At 45.1% G+C, this 17,088-nt stretch overlaps 8 protein-coding genes across 8 annotated transcripts; 5 read left to right on the top strand and 3 right to left on the bottom strand.

Annotated features, from left to right (window-relative positions):
* Nucleotides 1-192: 192 nt before the first annotated feature.
* N7469_011197 (NAD(P)-dependent oxidoreductase) lies at nt 193-1,312 on the bottom strand (the record flags this gene model as incomplete). The annotated part of the gene is made up of 4 exons (XM_056650102.1): nt 193-592; nt 664-995; nt 1,025-1,237; nt 1,283-1,312. 4 exons carry the CDS (start codon nt 1,310-1,312, stop codon nt 193-195), a joined length of 975 nt encoding a protein of 324 aa, XP_056495166.1.
* Nucleotides 1,313-1,573: 261 nt separating this feature from the next.
* On the bottom strand, nt 1,574-2,665 carry N7469_011196 (uncharacterized protein; the record flags this gene model as incomplete). The annotated part of the gene is made up of 1 exon (XM_056650101.1): nt 1,574-2,665. One exon carries the CDS (start codon nt 2,663-2,665, stop codon nt 1,574-1,576), a length of 1,092 nt encoding a protein of 363 aa, XP_056495165.1.
* A 1,004-nt stretch (nt 2,666-3,669) lies between these two features.
* Nucleotides 3,670-3,897, top strand: N7469_011195 (uncharacterized protein; the record flags this gene model as incomplete). Its single annotated transcript, XM_056650100.1, has 1 exon — nt 3,670-3,897. One exon carries the CDS (start codon nt 3,670-3,672, stop codon nt 3,895-3,897), a length of 228 nt encoding a protein of 75 aa, XP_056495164.1.
* A 1,054-nt stretch (nt 3,898-4,951) lies between these two features.
* On the top strand, nt 4,952-6,463 carry N7469_011194 (uncharacterized protein; the record flags this gene model as incomplete). The annotated part of the gene is made up of 5 exons (XM_056650099.1): nt 4,952-4,954; nt 5,012-5,138; nt 5,319-5,519; nt 5,572-5,690; nt 5,750-6,463. The coding sequence occupies 5 exons, from the start codon at nt 4,952-4,954 to the stop codon at nt 6,461-6,463; spliced, it is 1,164 nt and encodes a 387-aa protein (XP_056495163.1).
* Nucleotides 6,464-7,088: 625 nt separating this feature from the next.
* N7469_011193 (putative MFS transporter) lies at nt 7,089-9,199 on the top strand (the record flags this gene model as incomplete). The annotated part of the gene is made up of 7 exons (XM_056650098.1): nt 7,089-7,134; nt 7,208-7,341; nt 7,413-7,802; nt 7,867-8,334; nt 8,399-8,807; nt 8,889-9,056; nt 9,129-9,199. The coding sequence occupies 7 exons, from the start codon at nt 7,089-7,091 to the stop codon at nt 9,197-9,199; spliced, it is 1,686 nt and encodes a 561-aa protein (XP_056495162.1).
* Nucleotides 9,200-10,888: 1,689 nt separating this feature from the next.
* N7469_011192 (Zn(II)2Cys6 transcription factor) lies at nt 10,889-12,444 on the bottom strand (the record flags this gene model as incomplete). Its single annotated transcript, XM_056650097.1, has 2 exons — nt 10,889-12,301; nt 12,370-12,444. 2 exons carry the CDS (start codon nt 12,442-12,444, stop codon nt 10,889-10,891), a joined length of 1,488 nt encoding a protein of 495 aa, XP_056495161.1.
* Nucleotides 12,445-13,365: 921 nt separating this feature from the next.
* On the top strand, nt 13,366-14,378 carry N7469_011191 (uncharacterized protein; the record flags this gene model as incomplete). Its single annotated transcript, XM_056650096.1, has 2 exons — nt 13,366-13,649; nt 13,712-14,378. The coding sequence occupies 2 exons, from the start codon at nt 13,366-13,368 to the stop codon at nt 14,376-14,378; spliced, it is 951 nt and encodes a 316-aa protein (XP_056495160.1).
* Nucleotides 14,379-15,784: 1,406 nt separating this feature from the next.
* N7469_011190 (uncharacterized protein) lies at nt 15,785-17,056 on the top strand (the record flags this gene model as incomplete). The annotated part of the gene is made up of 1 exon (XM_056650095.1): nt 15,785-17,056. One exon carries the CDS (start codon nt 15,785-15,787, stop codon nt 17,054-17,056), a length of 1,272 nt encoding a protein of 423 aa, XP_056495159.1.
* Nucleotides 17,057-17,088: the final 32 nt, after the last annotated feature.

The following is a 17,088-nucleotide window of genomic DNA, read 5'->3' as shown; positions in this document are numbered from 1 at the left end:
GCGCAGACAGCTGTGCAGTATTCGCCTTTTATAACTCAACCCAATGAATTGAGTTGAGTGAGTGACAAGGTGGTGGATCTAGCCTATCGCTGCTTATCTCTTTGGTGCGTTTAGCCAAAGACGTGGAGTAAGAATTGAATATACTATGTGATTCAGAACAAATAAAATCATCAAAACTAGAAACACAAAGGCTTAATTCCCCTGTCGACTGTTTTCGCTCCAAAACGATAGACCCGCTTCCATCCTTCCAGCTCCATAAATAGCAGAACTATCCAAGCACTCACCAGCATACTCCCGTGCCGATGCAAGTCGACTAGACGCAACTTCGAGCGTTGGCAGACGAATTCCATGGCTTGCAGCAATAGAAAGAGCGTGTTTCATATCCTTGCTCGCAAGAGCTGCCGCAAACCCCGGAGACGTGTCTAGCGGCGGTGCATAAGCGCCAGTAGTGATACGCTTCGAGTAACTTTCCAGTACAGGACCAAACATATTTCCAATAAATTCTTCCAATTGTTGATTTCCAATCCCCGTAACTTCAGCAAATACCTGTGCTTCGGCAATTGCCTCCATGAAACTGATCACGAGGACGTTTCTAGAAAAAAAAAGATATATTAGCATTGTCGTGCTAGACCGCCTTATAATTCAGATAATGTGGATACCTACCCGGATATTTTGAGAAGACTGGATTTTCGTACATCTTCTCCCATGTCGATGATACTGCGTCCCATAGTATTCATGATAAATGGTCTGATTGTTTCAACTGCCGTAGCAGGCCCTGAAACCGCGAATATCAACTTCCCGGCGGCTGCGACTGCGCTGGCACCAAAGACAGGAGCTGCTATTAAAGTCGCACCATATTCTTTGAGATGCGATCTGGCCCATTCTGACGTGTCTGGGTGGATAGTAGAGGTGTCTACGAAAATCTTGCCTTTCAATGCGTCGCCAGCGACCAAGGCCTTGTTTAACAGGTCAATAAGAACGTCATCCGTAGATATCTAATCCCCTTAGTTAGTCAGCCGCACACTATATTATAATGGATTGGTCTTGCCATTGTAAAGATCACGTCCGTAGACTGGACGACATCTTCGAATCTCTCTTTAGGCATTGCTCCCTCATCGCGAAGAATATCACCCTTTGACAAAGTGCGGTTGCTGTAGAGGAGGGGGGATAAATTGTTCTCCCTGAGATGTTTTTGCAGATTGAGTGACATTCCCAGTCCCATTGATCCTAGGCCATACTGCCCCAATTAGTGAATGAGATCAACCATGGAAGTATAACATACCCAGCCGATCCTCGGGTTAGATGATGACATTTCACTCTTTGATTGCAGTCGCTTGAAACTTCTCTGAGTTTATTAGAAGTCTATACTGGTACAGGTAGCTCGCTTTTCTTTCTCGTTGAGCTTTGTTGTTTTGAAAGCTTATAACGATAAAGAGTCCCGTTCTGGGCGTATGGAGCTCCACTTGGCGTCTTCAAAGTCCACATTCCACTGCGAACTGATCCTCCACTCACTTTGATTAGCTTCACTACCCCCATTCACAATTTCCGATAACAATATTCCCCGCTCTGCAGTTCACTCCACTCCAGTACCGGGGATCTCGCCCAACACAGCCAGCATGGAAGGTCCAATGCCCCACAATGACCTTCGGTGACAGAACGTCTTGATCAAATTGACAATTAGTGAGTCGCTGTTGTCGAGTAAGCTAATAAAAGCTTCCCGGTCCATAGTCCACAAACGGAAGTCTCTTGTCCAGTCATTCTCTGTGGTGGAGTAGAGAAGAACGGACTCCATGAGCGTGTTGAAGATCAACATGCAAGATTCCGATGTCATTGGAAGTTCGTTGAAGGTATTCAAATGATGGCGTATATCGGTACTTGCGCGCTTGAGAGCCCCCCAAATACATAACAAAGCACCATAGCTAACAACGGTTACCCATGGTGCCTCTCGTACAACTTTGTCCTGCTCCTCTCCAAATATACTGGACGATGCGACCGATAGATCTTTCAGAAGAGCCACTATACCTTCGTCGCCACCGACATGGTGAGAGACAAGAGGGGCTGATCGTCGGATCGCGACAAGATTGCCTTGAGTTAGGTGAGTCGAAGCGGCCATGCCAGCTATCAAGTTGTTATCTACAATGCCTGCTACCAATAGCTGATCGGGGCGACATAAGCTGATCTTCAAAGAAGAGATAAAGAGCTCATTCGTTCTCCAGAGGAGAAATTGGGGACTGTCGCCAGTGTAAGCTTGTTTCTTGACGATTTTCGCGATTGCTTCTATTGCAGTGTGGACTTGTTTGTTCTGTGCTTGGGTTAGTATGTGATACGGATTTGGATCTGCTGGACTAGGCGGCATTTGATAGTAACATCTCGTAAAATCCCGCACTAAAGCGCCGATGTTTACCAGGACAAAAAATGCCGCAAAGGGGGATGCTTCTAGTGCAGTCAAAAGTTCCGAGTCTGGTGTTTGAGTCATGAGTTGCTGAGTAGCAATAGTTAAGGAAGTTGTCCCCAGGCCGCGTGGTGCGTGTAAGAAACTATTGGCCAGTGAAAGTGTCGAAATATCAAAGTTCTCGTTGAATCGCAGCAACCATATATGCGAGTTTTTGGCTTCCCATAGGCTAATAGGAAAGGGAAGTTCCCAGCCAAGCTCCATTGGTGACATCAAGGGACGAGAATTGCATGACGAAAATGCGTGTGAGTCAAGGAAGACTAGAGTGTACAATGACAATCTCATTGATTCAGTTGTGATGTATGATGTCCAACGTGTATATAGAGACTGTGATTCATCTCTGGTTGAATCGAAATCAAGCTGGTACATCCAAGACTGAGCATCTGGTATAGCAATACCCTGTTGGAACAAGCCAATTTCGTGGACGGCCTATATCAAAGGTAAGTCTAGCCGAATAAAGGAAATAGAATCAAAGAAGACGATACAAACATCGACAAGTTGCCGAAGCCTCTTTCTTGCGGTTTCGAAGTAGCTTGCTTCACTTGCATACACCCCATAAATTATGTAGAGAAGCCAGGCTTGTATAGCCCAAGGCTGTCTAATCTCACTGAGATTTGAGGATACCTAGTAGAGCACTTTTGATTAGGACATCTCTCCCACGATACAAAAGAAGGGGAACTTCATATACAATTTGCTGAAGCTCTTCCTGTCCCCTTTGCCACACATCTTGACGCCAGCTACTCAGAGCCTGGGTTTCGTCTTGATTGTAGGCCTGAGGGGAAAATAAGCTCCCAATGACAGTTACGGCCCTCAGTAGTAGTTTGGGTGTCGAGGATACGGCAAATGTTGGTCGATGCAATAGAGGGAAAGATGGGTGGAAATTCTCGAAGTACTGCTTCACATATATTTCCTCATGATGAGCGCTATTTCTGTAATTTATTTTCGATCATTAGCCACTTATTTCGAGCCGATAAGCCAGCACTGTCCCGTGGCAAGACATCGAGAGTGAGTTGGCACAGTAATATTAGGTTATTGAGCCTACCTCGGCGAGGAAGAGGAAGAGTAAGTTCGGGCTGCATCGGTAGCTAATGGACTATGATTTTCTGAAAAAGATTGGTCGGTCGCGACGCCTTCGGCTGGGTTGTGGGTGGCAGTCAAAGGTGATACCATGTCCACCATTGTCCGGGGTGTATCAATACTTGGTATGTCCCCCCACGATGCCTGTGGCTGAGATGATTGAGTTTCAAGTCGAGCTTCCATCACACGACAACGATCACCATGCCTCTTATATACGTCGCTGCAAATTTGTCAATGTCATTGCACTGCCTGGGAAAGAATGGAAACATTTGAATAATACCTTCGAGAGAACCGAGCTAAACATCTGTGACATTGGTAGTTCTTACGCGAGACGCCGCCGTGCCCTTGTGAATATCAATTTCAGTTAGCTCACATAACGATTCCGGATTTTTATGCACACTTACGTGCGCGCTTATGCCGTTGGAGATTCTCCTGCAGATCCGCATTAGAGCTAGACAATGAAGAGAGAAAGTTGTGGGGTACTTGCACTCCGCGTGAAGAACTTGGCGCATTGATCGCAAGGAAATGGACGGCGCTGGTCAATCCCATTGCTTGTTGTGGCTGCAATATTAGTGATTTCATTCATTTTGTCCGTGTCTCTTGGGGGATGAGTTAGAGGGGTACTTGGGGTAGATGTCTTGACCATGTACAAACGGGCGCACGTGACGCTTATCTTTAGCTTCAACCGGAAGTTAAAATTGCTGTCTATTCTTTATTTTATTTTGTGAGTTGGCATCGAACTGTATGCTGTCTATTTGGGTGTCTGAATAAAACCTCGGAGATGGCACGTCCGGCTCAAAAATATGAATATCTCAAGCATTATGTTCACAACGTTTCAGGCCATGCTCATCTAATCTGGACCCTAAAAACCGTTCGGTTAGAATTGAAATCAACTTTTGATGAGATCTAGTATAATTAAAGGTACTTAAATTGTACTACATATTGAATAAATGCTAAGTTAACCACACTGAACGAATGGATGAACACTTTTGACGCGATCAGGATTAGTCATGCCTTTATAAAAGCGGCGTCGATTAAAGCCCAGACAGTACAGTGTGGGGTTAGTGTGTATTGGCGTCTCCCGTGTTAGATACACAGCAAGCACTCGACTATAGTTAATGCACATGTACATTAGTGTAATATGATAACTACCATGTAAAAGAATAAATATTTTTTGACTCCATGAGAACATATCAATAATCATTCAACATTTCTTCCAAAGCCGGATCGATTCGATCAGTGGAGATGAGGATGCTACAAGGTACTTGCGCATCACTGGCCCTGAAGGTCCTCACATCATCTCATCACTTCAACCCATCGCATTTCTTTTCTTCTTCTTTTTTTTTAATACAATTTGATAATTTTTGGATTTGGAATCTTGTGGTCTGATTTTATTATAACTGACCTCACTCGGGGCTCCTAATGGTAGGTATCAACCCATTAAATAAATCAAGTAACTCGAAGAACTAAGTAAGTTAATAGGCTTCTTCATCCTCATCACTTTCACTTGGGAATCTCCCGGAGGAAATCCTCCTTCAGATTCTCGACCAATGTACTCTAAACCGAAACATTGTCAATGAAGGCGCCTATTTCCCAAAGCGCATATATAGTGAGCTCAGATCACTAGCTCTCGTATGCCGGCGTTTCCACCGACTATCTACTCCATTCTTATACGAGGATATTACATTCTACCACGAACTGTGCTGTCCGTCATGTATCAAAGACTGCAGTATCGTACCACCCTGTCGTCGAGCTCGAGCCTTGCATCGGGTGCTTCGAGACAATCCAGCTCTACGCTCCAAGTGCCACTCCCTTGAAATCATCATAGATGATCAAGCAGAGACCAAGGATGAAGATTTCGATGTTGCCCGTGACCTTGTGTTGTGGTTGTCGCGAACTAGATCTCTTCGCTTCTATGGCGGATTCCATGCGGAAGTTTCTGAGAAGCAGCGGGCTAATGCTCTGGGTTTGATTTATAATGCTGGTCAGAGTATGACGCAGTTAAAGGAATTCCTAATTGAGGGGGATGAATATACATATAGGGGGGCTTTCTCTTGCGGAGGCTATGGAATATATCAATTTTCCTTCTTTGGAGACACTGGCTATGACGGCAAATGGGCCTTCTGAGCTTGATGACCTCTCCCGAATGCTTGACTCGGAGGTTCGTACCCACCGAAAGTAGATATACAAAGCTGAAGACACTGTGCTGACATTATTTAGGTATCGCGCACGGCATCCTTTACATCTCTCACGTTGAAGTATTGTAAAGATACGCCCGAGGCCATTGAGAAATTCCTCTCTTGGCCCCGAACCCTGACAGACTTCACCATAAACACATCCGGAAATAAACTTGTCTGTCACATCAGTTTAAGAGATGCACAAACATGGCTATCAATGCACAAAAATACATTACAATCCATATATATCGACCTCCTCGGCCACAATCAAGGCCTATACTTCGACGCGTCAATCTTCCCCAATCTTTCCAGCCTCCGACTCTCCCGCACCCAACTTAACGACGAAGACGATACCTGGAACAACGATTTACGTTGGGAACCCTCGCATGCAGATCGACTGCTCTCACCTAATCTCACAACCTTCGGCATGTCCTTTGGGATTCTGGGCTGTTGTCTCATCAACAATTTTGGCGAGAAGGAGGTTAATTGGCTCCGTTGTTTGGGACAAGCTGCGAAGGAGAGTGGATCGAGGTTGAAGACTATTGAGATATTGTTTAATCCGCTCAGTGCGTACCCGCATAAATATGGGAATTATCCGGAGGATTATGGGTATCCTTGGGATCGTATTAGTGGATTGAAGGGGGAATTGGCAAAGAGTGGGATTTCCGTTGTCTATAATCGACCACCGTGGACGAAGGAGGAATGGGAAGGGAAGATTGCAAGGTGGTTAGCTGCTAGTAATATTTTGTACTCTTGATTTCTACATAGTACTCATTATTGATCTGATACAATACATAGTTGAGTCTGGTTGAATCTGATACTGCTAAATTCCATATGTTCTGGTAATACAAATACGAAGTAAACACCCCCACAGTGGAGTCTCCCCAGATTTGATCAACTTTGGATTGTTCTCTACGATGACTGGTTAAGTAATTAATGAGTAGTTCATATGTACCTCGGTCCGTCTTCTTTTCATCCAATCATTTGACGTAAGCAGATCTGCTTGTGATGTTCTCCTTTCTCCCCTCGGTGATCGACACTGCTGCACTATGCAGGTTGGTCACTAGTGCTGGCCAGTAATTTATTCGTTGCTTATTCCCCATTTCCCCTCAATTCAGTCTTGGCTACTCCGAACTCTTTTTTTCATTCACTCAGTCTAGCTCATCTTAGCTAGAACGCTGGAGAGCTCTATTTCACTCAAGTGGGAGAAAGAGAAATGTTGTCTCTGTCGAATTAGTTGATTGTGACTGTTCTGGACGGATCTCATCTTTTATTTCCACTTCCATTTCTCTTTTCTCTTTCTTTCCCGATAACCCTCACATCGCGCATATTTCAGGCACCAGGCACAGACACACATTCCACCCCCCCCCACTAATACCATTATGGGCCTGGAAGTCTTAGACGTCGCGCAGAATGTCGAGGTTCCCGGTGAGTTGAACGAAGACGATCAGTCCTGCTTGTCCTCTCCAGGACTAACCTAAACTCCGCGTGAGATTCACAGGCACCTCCAACATCTACGAAGATGCTCAGGACTCAATCGGCCGGCCTTCAGGGACCACTCTGAAATATGACTGGACCACCAAAGAACCCACTGTACTCGTACCGCAACCTTCAGACGACCCAAATGATCCCCTGGTTCGTCCTTGATAAACTACATACCCCTCACTGTGAAGTGACAAAAGAACTAATGGTTGATGTGCCGCTAGAACTGGCCTCTTTGGCGACGCGATGTCATACTCGGGATTCTCTCATTCGTTACTGTGCTCTGTACAACACTTAGTTCCATTATGGCTGCAAATACAGTCACCATCGCCGATTATGAGGAGATTACCTTTGAAGAAGCTGCCCTTCTTACGGGATACCATCTCTGTGGCGTCGGAGTAGCTGGGATCCTGATCGTTCCCACCGCGCGTGTTTGGGGAAAGCGGCATCTGTTCTTATTAGGTCATGTGTTGATGATTGTAAGCTGTGCCTGGGCAGGTGGAAGCGGAAAAAACAAAAATAGTCTTCTTTGGGCACGCATATTCCAAGGTGTTGCTTTAGCACCTTTTGAGGCCTTGGTCAATGCCTGTGTTGGGGATCTCTACTTTGTACATGTGAGTTGAAATTCCCGAATTCGAAACGATAGAGTTCATCTGACACTAGATATTTTCTTTTAAGGAACGAGGGAAACGAATGGCCCTATCTAATGTCTCTTTATTCGGCGCAGCCTTTTTGACTCCAGTATTTGTGGGCAAAATCACCAAAACAATGGGTTGGCAATGGTCATTTTATTTTGTGGCTATTTTTCTCGCAGCTTCCCTCCCGTTCATGATCGTTTTTGTGCCGGAAACTGCCTATCATCGTCCGGATTATCTGAATACGGATTTCAAACATAAGGCTGCCCGTGGGGATTCTACTGAGTCTCATTTACCCCTTGATGATACCCGTAATGAAGCGAAAGCTTTTGTATCGGGGGATCTTGCAGCGCAGGGACGATCAAGGACAGAAGTTTCTGCAGAGCCTGTCCGACAGAAGGATTCACTTTTGCAGTCAATGAGGTTGTTCAATGGGCGAAAGACAGATGAGAACTTTTTCAAGCTTCTTCTCCGTCCTTTCCCCCTTTTCTTGCACCCCGGAATCCTTTACGTGAGTGCATTACCCAATTCCCGAATACTAAAACCCTAATCGAGTATAACTAATGGATGACCAGGCCTGTCTTATTCAAGGTGTTGTCATCGGATGGGCCGTTTTCATAGGAGTTGTCCTGGCAATCGTATTCCTCGGTCCCCCACTCTGGTTCGAAGAGGATAAAACAGGATATCTATACACAGGCGCTTTCATCGGATCAATCATCGGGCTAATTCTCTCGGGCCTGTTAACTGATTCCATGAACAAGGTCATGATTCGACTGAATAAGGGCAAATATGAGCCCGAATTCAGGCTTTTGCTGGTCTTCTTTCAGCTTATTTTCGCTTGTATGGGTCTTTATGGGTTCGGATGGACTGCAAGTGATGTTATGCAGTATAAGTGGCTAATCCCCGATGTATTCTTTGCTTTCTTGATTATCGGCATGGTTATGGGTGCTGTTGCTGCTTCTCTTTATATTGTTGATGCACATCGTGAGTATCAGTCCTGCCGTTCCCCTCCTTAGCCAACGATCCAATGCTGTCTGATGCCTAGATTGACTAATTTCTGTATAGGTGAAATTGCCGTCGAGGCATTTACATGCCTACTTGTTTTCAAAAACATGTTCAGTTTCGTCTTGACATTTTACGCTTATAAGTGGTTTGCTCATGGTGGTATTAAACACACTATGGTTATCATTGGTAGTATACAGGTCGGGATTTGCTGCTTAAGTCTTCCAATGTGTATGTATCGCCACCCCTTATCACCAACGAGATGCATTGTTCTTGGTTGCATCGACTAATAATGTGGTGTAGATGTCTTCGGGAAATGGAATCGGGCTTTCTGTGCACGTTATGATATCCTCGAAATTTTACGACTCCGTTGATTCCATTGTCAGGGGGATATTCAATCTTCTAATGATTTCGACTGGTGTTTGACTTATCTGATATGGCTATACGGATACGACGTTGTGCGCTGTATTGATAGTTGACTTTGAAGTCTGCTCAATTCAATTACTAACAATAGCAAAAACTGATGTTTGAAAATTCTCGAAAGTAAATTTCGACTATTCAGCAAAATCATTCAGTTATTTTATTATATGGTCTATTTGTACAGAACACAGAATCCATACACGGTCGAAACTGAACAGAATTCGTTGCACTGAGCGTAATAAACAACGTGTTATTGTTTAGAAATCAAATATTATGAGGAGTATGATAATCATTCCACGATGACTGATGGTGATGGAAAGGGAAGGAAGTGCAGATTCACAGAAGGCAGGTACGAACTTAATATGGAAAGAGCGATGAAGATATAATTTCAACAGAAAGGGAAAGAGCATTTGTTAGTACAAGAAAGAAAGAACGGATCAGATCCAGGCTTCTCCATCGTACCTTCCTGGTTCGTACTTATTTAGGTGGCTTCCCAGTTCAATGTCTGATAGAATAGTAGAGCCCTAACTCGACCAGGCAAGGGACAATAAGCTCACAATTCTAATTGTTGGAATTATTATACTGAATTCTGGTATTATAGAGCTACCAAAGTTAGGATTGATTAGTTCATGATCATCATGATTTGCGGCATCCAGCTGAAGAGGAGTACAAAGAAGTTGATGGGGACTAGAGAACAATAGAAATGCTCGAGACAATGGGCAAATCTAGGAACTTATTGATGCGGTCTAGAAAGTAAACGAAATGCTCAAAAATACTAGGCAAATTTGTGTTTTTGATGTAATCGGCGGGACATTGATATGAATAAAGATTTTGAGGCATATTGACGCTCATATAACATTGACATGCCCATCGAAATTCATTCGCTTTATCAAACAGTACCAGAAATGATATTAGAAATTTAAATCGAAAAAGGGCTTTATCTCGAGTATGAAACAGCTGGACACTCCAACTAAATTTCAAACGCTTGAAGATTCACATTAAAAACATAGAATGCTGGAATGACTCAAGGTATAATCTAGGCTTCGCATGGGCCAAAAAACTTAACTTAATTAGTGGTGGTCAGCATGATAGCAAACCTGCCGAAAGAACAAAGGATTCTCTTTGTGCCTCACCCCTGTATATGACAAGTGGGACAATAGTAGTAATGACATCACGAGATCAGTTAATCTGAGATACGAAGGATGATCATCTTACTGAAAAGGCAGCGAAGTGCGGGAGCTACGACATCTGGCATACCCTAAGAAGGTTAGCGCTGACTGGAACATGATTCAGAGGCCCTCGACATTGCGATTTTATGCAGAATTCATGACTATCATTGCTATTCAAGCTTATTTGGCTCGTATTTGCGGATACTAAGCGCTTGGCATCTTCCCTTGCCAAGAAAATTAACGCTTATCAACCCACCGCGAACAGGATATAAAGACAGATGACTGCAGATTTGACTCGTCTTCGTTTCTTGAATGTGTTGTGTTCATGACTGAATTCTATGTATGCGGGTATATTTCAACCAATAGATTTATACAACAAAAGTGAAACAGTTCTGCCCTGGTGGTGTCGACTTCTTTATATCACTTACCCATGGAGGTCGACAGGCAATCCTTTCCGTGATCTCTGATATGATCTCACATGGCTGTTCGCCCTATCTTCTCAAGATCTTCGGCTAATTGATAGGCCATCGCAATACCAGCACTATCGCTGATACCTTTCAGTCTGTCAATGACCCACTTACGATCGTCATTGTTGATGACGGGAGATTTCCCAACAGTGTAAAGGTTCCATGTCAGCATATACCCACCTGAGACACAAAGCTGTGGGGGCTCATCGGCAGGGTTGTATTGGCCAGGGATATATACAAGCCCCAAACCATGTGGAACACTAGCCAAGATCTCTTCCCCTCGTTGCGCTATAATTTGTGCCGCATATGCCAACCTCGACTTATATTTTGGAAGATCTTCAATGGAGTAATCATGACGCGAGGTGATGAGCTTGTTTATCAGCCAACATACAATCTCGCAAACAATGATATCGACCATTCGGGAATTGTTCCAGAGCCTTATTGACCAGGATGACCGATACAGGTCATATCGACCTCTATAGGAAATGAAAGAGGGACTATCATCGGGTTCCTGAATCGTGGTGTACGGCTCCTGGATAGCAAGTAGATCAAAGACTTCTTGGAATCTATCTTGCAGTCTGATTGATTCTTCTAGGAACTCAGACCAGGATGTAGAACAAGGAGTACCTTGATTCTTCGCCGCGACTTCTGCAAAGAGAGTGGCGCATTCCGTGGCTAGGATTCCAATTAACCAACAAGCGTCGGATGGGTCAGTGTATTTCGACCCTTCTTCTTGAAGTACACGTATATCTTTTGGAAATGGTTGAATGGTTTGTATACAGGCTGCTGACATGTCTGCTCGAACTTGATTGAACATCAAGATGGAGACCCTATTCGTAAATTGTGATTTTCCTCTGGCAACTACCAAGGCTGCCGCCCCTTTAACATGTCGAACCCACGACTCGAAATTCGAAACGTGCTCGAAAACACCTAGCGATATTACTGACATCAAGGTGCTGTCTTTTATTGATTCAGTTGGCGATGCTATTGCGTCATTCACATAGCGTATTGCTTCTGAGTATTTGGCGCGTGCATGACCAACAAGTTCGGGCCGTTTAGTTGCTAAAGCCACAAGGCCTACGGCCGCCATGCTCGTGAGCAGAGTCGGGTGCTCAGAGTCAGGGTAATACACCGTTGGGATATAGTTGAGATATCCGCGCGTAGGAGCACGGCCGCCCACCACAAAATCTTGAAGGAAGTAATTCACGCCTATCTCATCAAGACTGGGGCTCGGATTCCGGCCCGGTGGAGAGTGGGTGGCGATCTCGCGTGGGCTCGCACTTTTATCCCGCTTCTGCTTGGAGCGTTTGATAGTATGTTTTGTTTGATCGCGGAAGACTAGCTCCCATTCATCGCGGTATCCTGGACAAGTTTCGTGAGAGCGAATGCATTGTCCGCATTCGGGGGTTTTCTTATCGCACTATCGCGTCATGGGTCAATATACAGCAGTTCCCTCTGCATTGATATTACGCAAGGGGCTCTACTTACACGTCGTTTAACTGCCCGACAGTTCCCGCAACTTCTGGATGCTCGGACGCGAGATGCGCCCGGGGGAGGTGACATGTTTGACGTCTACGTTAATACGGCGGTCAAGGCCTAAGGTGCGAGAATGTAGAGTAATAGGGGCATGGGTTTTTTTCAATGCTATCAATCCTGCGCCCTGGTAGAACGAGCTGAAAAGAGCTGAAGATACCGCGGTCGACAAGCAATCTCTTGCAGCCCGTCAGAGTGCTTGTTTGACCTAGCAGTGCCTGGCAGTGCTTGTTCGCTACGAACAAACGTTTCACCCTCTTGGCAGCCCTGTGGAAGGAATGGGGCCAAAAGTGCAGAACTTCGCGTCGAGCCGAACGGACCCCAAACAAAGGACACCACAGAATCGCCCCAAGTGGCTTTGCGTCGCAGAAATGGATAGGAGTGCGAACTAGCTTGGCCCCCACGGTAACCCCGCCTAAACAAATTAAGGTGAGCAGTGCGAGCTGAGAAGCCACTGACCAGACGATCTGCGAAATAATGCCGTAAACAGTATGCAAGAAGCGATCTGTTTGGTTCCAGCAACTTAGGGCTGAATAGCCTCGCGCTGTGATTAGTCGGTCGGCCATTCGAAATGTGGGGGCTTCCCGCTCAGGCTAGTCTACTCTGGGAAATCCCCACGCTGAACCAATCACAGGGCGATATTTGCGAGATTTGAGCCAAGCCTCATTAAAGCTCGACAAGCTTCGCAATAAGGCTATGCTCTGTACTCAAAATAGAAAATAAAAAAGACAATAAAAAACCGTGAAATGATGAAGAAGAGGTTAAAAAGGATCTCTCGTCCCTCAGTTCAGAAAGATTAACACCAAGCTTTTCTTTTCTCTTCACCTTTCAGCGCCTAGACACCCTATCGACCTTGGCCCATCGGATTTTACGATATACATCTATCTTCATTCGATCAGCGCTTCTCAACCATTCCCCTTCTTGAATCGATTCCGCCTTCCTTACGACACAATGGGCAAGGTCGACTATATGACGGGGATTGCCATCCTCCAATTTATCGTCTTTCCTTTCATTCTCGCCGCATCTGTTTTTATCTGGAAACGATCAGGATTTAGAGTCGGCGCTAAGATCTGGAGATATCCATTTATGCTTTCTCTGCTTCGACTTGCCGGCAGTATTGCAACATTTATCAAAGTTGATCATGACTCAATGAATGTAGAAATTACTATCGCAGTGTGTGAGCTGATCGGCATTGCACCACTGATCCTCACCTATGTCGGTATTTTGCGACAAATGTAAGTTGGCAGTGATTAATTCTTACAACTTAATTGGAGCATAATTGACACCAGCCCTATAGTGACTACCAGAAGAAAATGCCCAACAGGCCTGTCAACTTACTGGCTGTGATCGGTCTCGTCGCCTTGATCCTCGCTATCACTGGAGTCGTTAATGCCGACTTCACAACGTCTTATACACCTGGAACACTCAACAAGGCAGCAATGGGTATCTTCATTGCCGTATTCGCGGCTACCATGGTTTTGACTGTTTGGCTATACTCCATGACCTCGTATTCCATGCTGCGATACCAGAAGATGCTCTTCCTTGCCATTGCTATCTCCATGCCCTTCACTACGGTCCGCCTTGCCTACTCGGCGATCGCCGACTATGACACCTCCAACGACAACTTCAAGCTTGGCCACAATAACACTATATACCTATGCATGTCTGTCTTAGAAGAGATTGTTGCCTGTTTTGTTGTCCTCGGCTTTGGTATCTTGGCTGTCTTGCAACCAGACTTTGTGAAGATTGATCCACACTCCATGAAGAACGACAAGGACCAGGAGGACCCTGAGGAGGGGAAGCCTCTTAGTGCAGGGAACTATAACACCGCTTACCATGGTGCTAATACGGCGTATAACCCGGCCTATGATGGAGCTCAGCAGTCTGCTCCTTATAACCCAGCCTATGACCCCGCGCACGGAAGCTCCAATGCTGGCTACTATGCTCCTCCCCACAATGCTTAGTTATATCACGAGACATTTAATGATGGCTTGTTCCTTTGGAACTTTGTTCGTCTTCGCGTATGCGGTTCATGCATTCTTGCTTTACACGCTTTTTTGAGCGATTTATCAAGGGAGTTTGCTTTTGTATAAAATTTCATGATCCAAACTAAATGAATATAATTCCTTAAATCGATTAGAGCCACTCTATTACTTGTTAATATGTTCTGGCTACGGGAAATTTACACATTCAACTTCCTGCTCCTGATTTTCTGTGACGAAGCAAGCAGTATGTAATGCCTGTAGACTTCGCCAAATTCTTGGGACATAGAAACGAAACCTGTGTGTTCCGGCCACAATTCACTCGAATTCTTGTGTCGTAGATACGAAAGTCTCATTTGCCGAGGAAACAAAAGACCGAAGTCTACGTCTTGGAGTAGAATTCATTTGGTAATTAATATCTCAAGGTTACTCCTGTCAGAAGACAAGAAGGAAAGATCTATTGATCTGAACAGCTGGATATTTGAAGATTATGATTGGTTCACTTTGGGTATAAACCACCTTTCCCGCTGCCACCAACAGCTATTAACCTGACGTAAAGATTGCCATGATCGATCTGTTCTGGTCGAACTCATAGAGCATCCTTTGAAGATCATCGTTTGAGACCCCGCGTTACCATCCCCATGTCTGCCACGTTGACGATCTGAGAGAAAGCACCGAATGCAACAGTAGCTTTTTTTCTCGAGCTCACTTGCTTCATAAACTTCTCCTTCAGCTGTTTAGCTGACAAAGGGCTTCTCGATACTGCCCAAAGCCTGCTCATCATGAACGTCCAACTTCGTCCCCTTCACAAACTCAACGGCGACAAAGGCTTCATGTTCACTAGCCTTCTTTTCGGCCGTCACACTCACTTTATAACGAAGATTTATCACAGTTGGATTCCTGACCAAAGTTCTTCGATATCTGCGCCACGAAAGTCTGGGAAAGGATAAAAATATTTCAATTTGTGGTCTTAAAGAAATAACATGAAGCTATTCTTGATTACAAGAAGTAAACACGTAAGGAAAGTTTTGAGTTACACTGTCGAAAAGATGAATTACACATTTCGACCGCCGTGTTGTTTATATTCGGTATAGATCTTGGCATTGGAATTAGCATTCGACCGCCGTATTATTTCATCTGCAGTCAAAAATAACCCTAGAATCGCGCATACGATGATTTACCTTGGTGATGCAAAACCTTTCCGTTATCCTGTCATGCCACAATTCTACTTAATGACTGGTCTATACATCTGCATCATATGTATTTTCCTACAGAATACATAATTGCATGTCTCCGTTGATTTTCTGAAATCGGGAGTCCGTGCACCTGCGCATGTGGAACCTTTCCGAAGCTTGGCATCTTCCATCTTCTCCTCCCCTTGACCAACAATGGGTCGGAATTCACATTTCCAATCGGGTCGCAAGCCATTACAAGATCATCCAGATTTACAATTACGTCCCAGTCATGTATCTGGTCCGATCCCTTTCTTAAATCCCACCTGGGCTTGGTATACACCCCATTCCCGAGATCATCCCACTCAACTGTCAGATAAGCCGAAGCATGTCCAACATGTCTGGCGATCCCGGGATAATCGAAAGGGGCGACATGCGCTGCGCGTGGATTATGGTATTGCTCCGGAAGATTCAGAATGTCTTCCTCCACATCCTACCTCCACTTGGCAGGTTGCTCTGAGGGGGATTATTCGAATGGGAACCTACGCTCCCTATTGGGATGTCTCTTACCTTGTTGCCATCATATTTACGCTTGGATCGGCTGTGTGGATTGTAAATGCCTTTTTCGTCTGGCTTCCCCTCCAAAGGCCAGATACCGAGTTCGCTGACGAGTCTTTAACGGGTGGCGGAGTCACGGCGCTGATTGGTGCCACAATTTTTGAGATTGGGAGTGTGTTGCTTCTACTAGAAGCTGTGAATGAAAATCAGACGGGATGTTTCGGCTGGGCTCTGAAAGAAGAGCTAAAACGGGCTGATAGTCATACTTCTCGGGACGTCGTTGTGACTAGAGTCAAGCCTACCATGGAGAAATGTCAACATCATCAGGCGACGAAGAAGAACCTTCTTGGTGCTGGCAGATATCTGGCCCAAGAGATCCCACGAATTACGACTCCACCTTCTGAGGTGCCCTCATCCAGCGATAAGTCATTTCGCTGGCTACCATCCTGGGCGGAAATCAAGTCTCATTACATTCATGAGCTGGGTTTCCTTGCGTCTCTTGTACAGTTCATCGCAGCAACTATATTTTGGATCGCAGGATTCACCGCGCTTCCAGGTATAAACAACTACCTGAGTCAAGGCCTTGCTGATGGCGTGTACTGGACTCCCCAAATTGTTGGCGGTATTGGATTCGTCATCAGTGGACTGTTATTTACCCTGGAAACGCAGAAAGCCTGGTACAAGCCAGCTTTGAATGTTTTAGGCTGGCATATTGGCGTTTGGAATTTCATTGGAGGCATTGGATTCACTCTATGTGGTGCTTTGGGTCCCGCTGCTAGTGACTCCAGTGTGGAGTACCAGGCTACTCTAGCAACTTTCTGGGGATCATGGGCGTTCATGATTGGGTCTACTATTCAATGGTTTGAGAGTTTACAGAAGCATCCCGTGGAGAAGGTTGGAAAGCCTTCCTCGACAACAGGTATCAAGTAGGCTGAATTAGAGTGTGATGTGATTTTGATTTC

The sequence above is a fragment of the Penicillium citrinum genome, assembly GCF_028827155.1.
Source record: "Penicillium citrinum strain IBT 23319 chromosome Unknown utg000010l:1.0-1229701.0:1.0-1230130.0, whole genome shotgun sequence".
NCBI lineage: Eukaryota > Fungi > Ascomycota > Eurotiomycetes > Eurotiales > Aspergillaceae > Penicillium > Penicillium citrinum.
The sequence above is the reverse complement of the archived record's forward strand: the minus strand, read 5'-3'. Positions and strand labels throughout refer to the sequence as shown.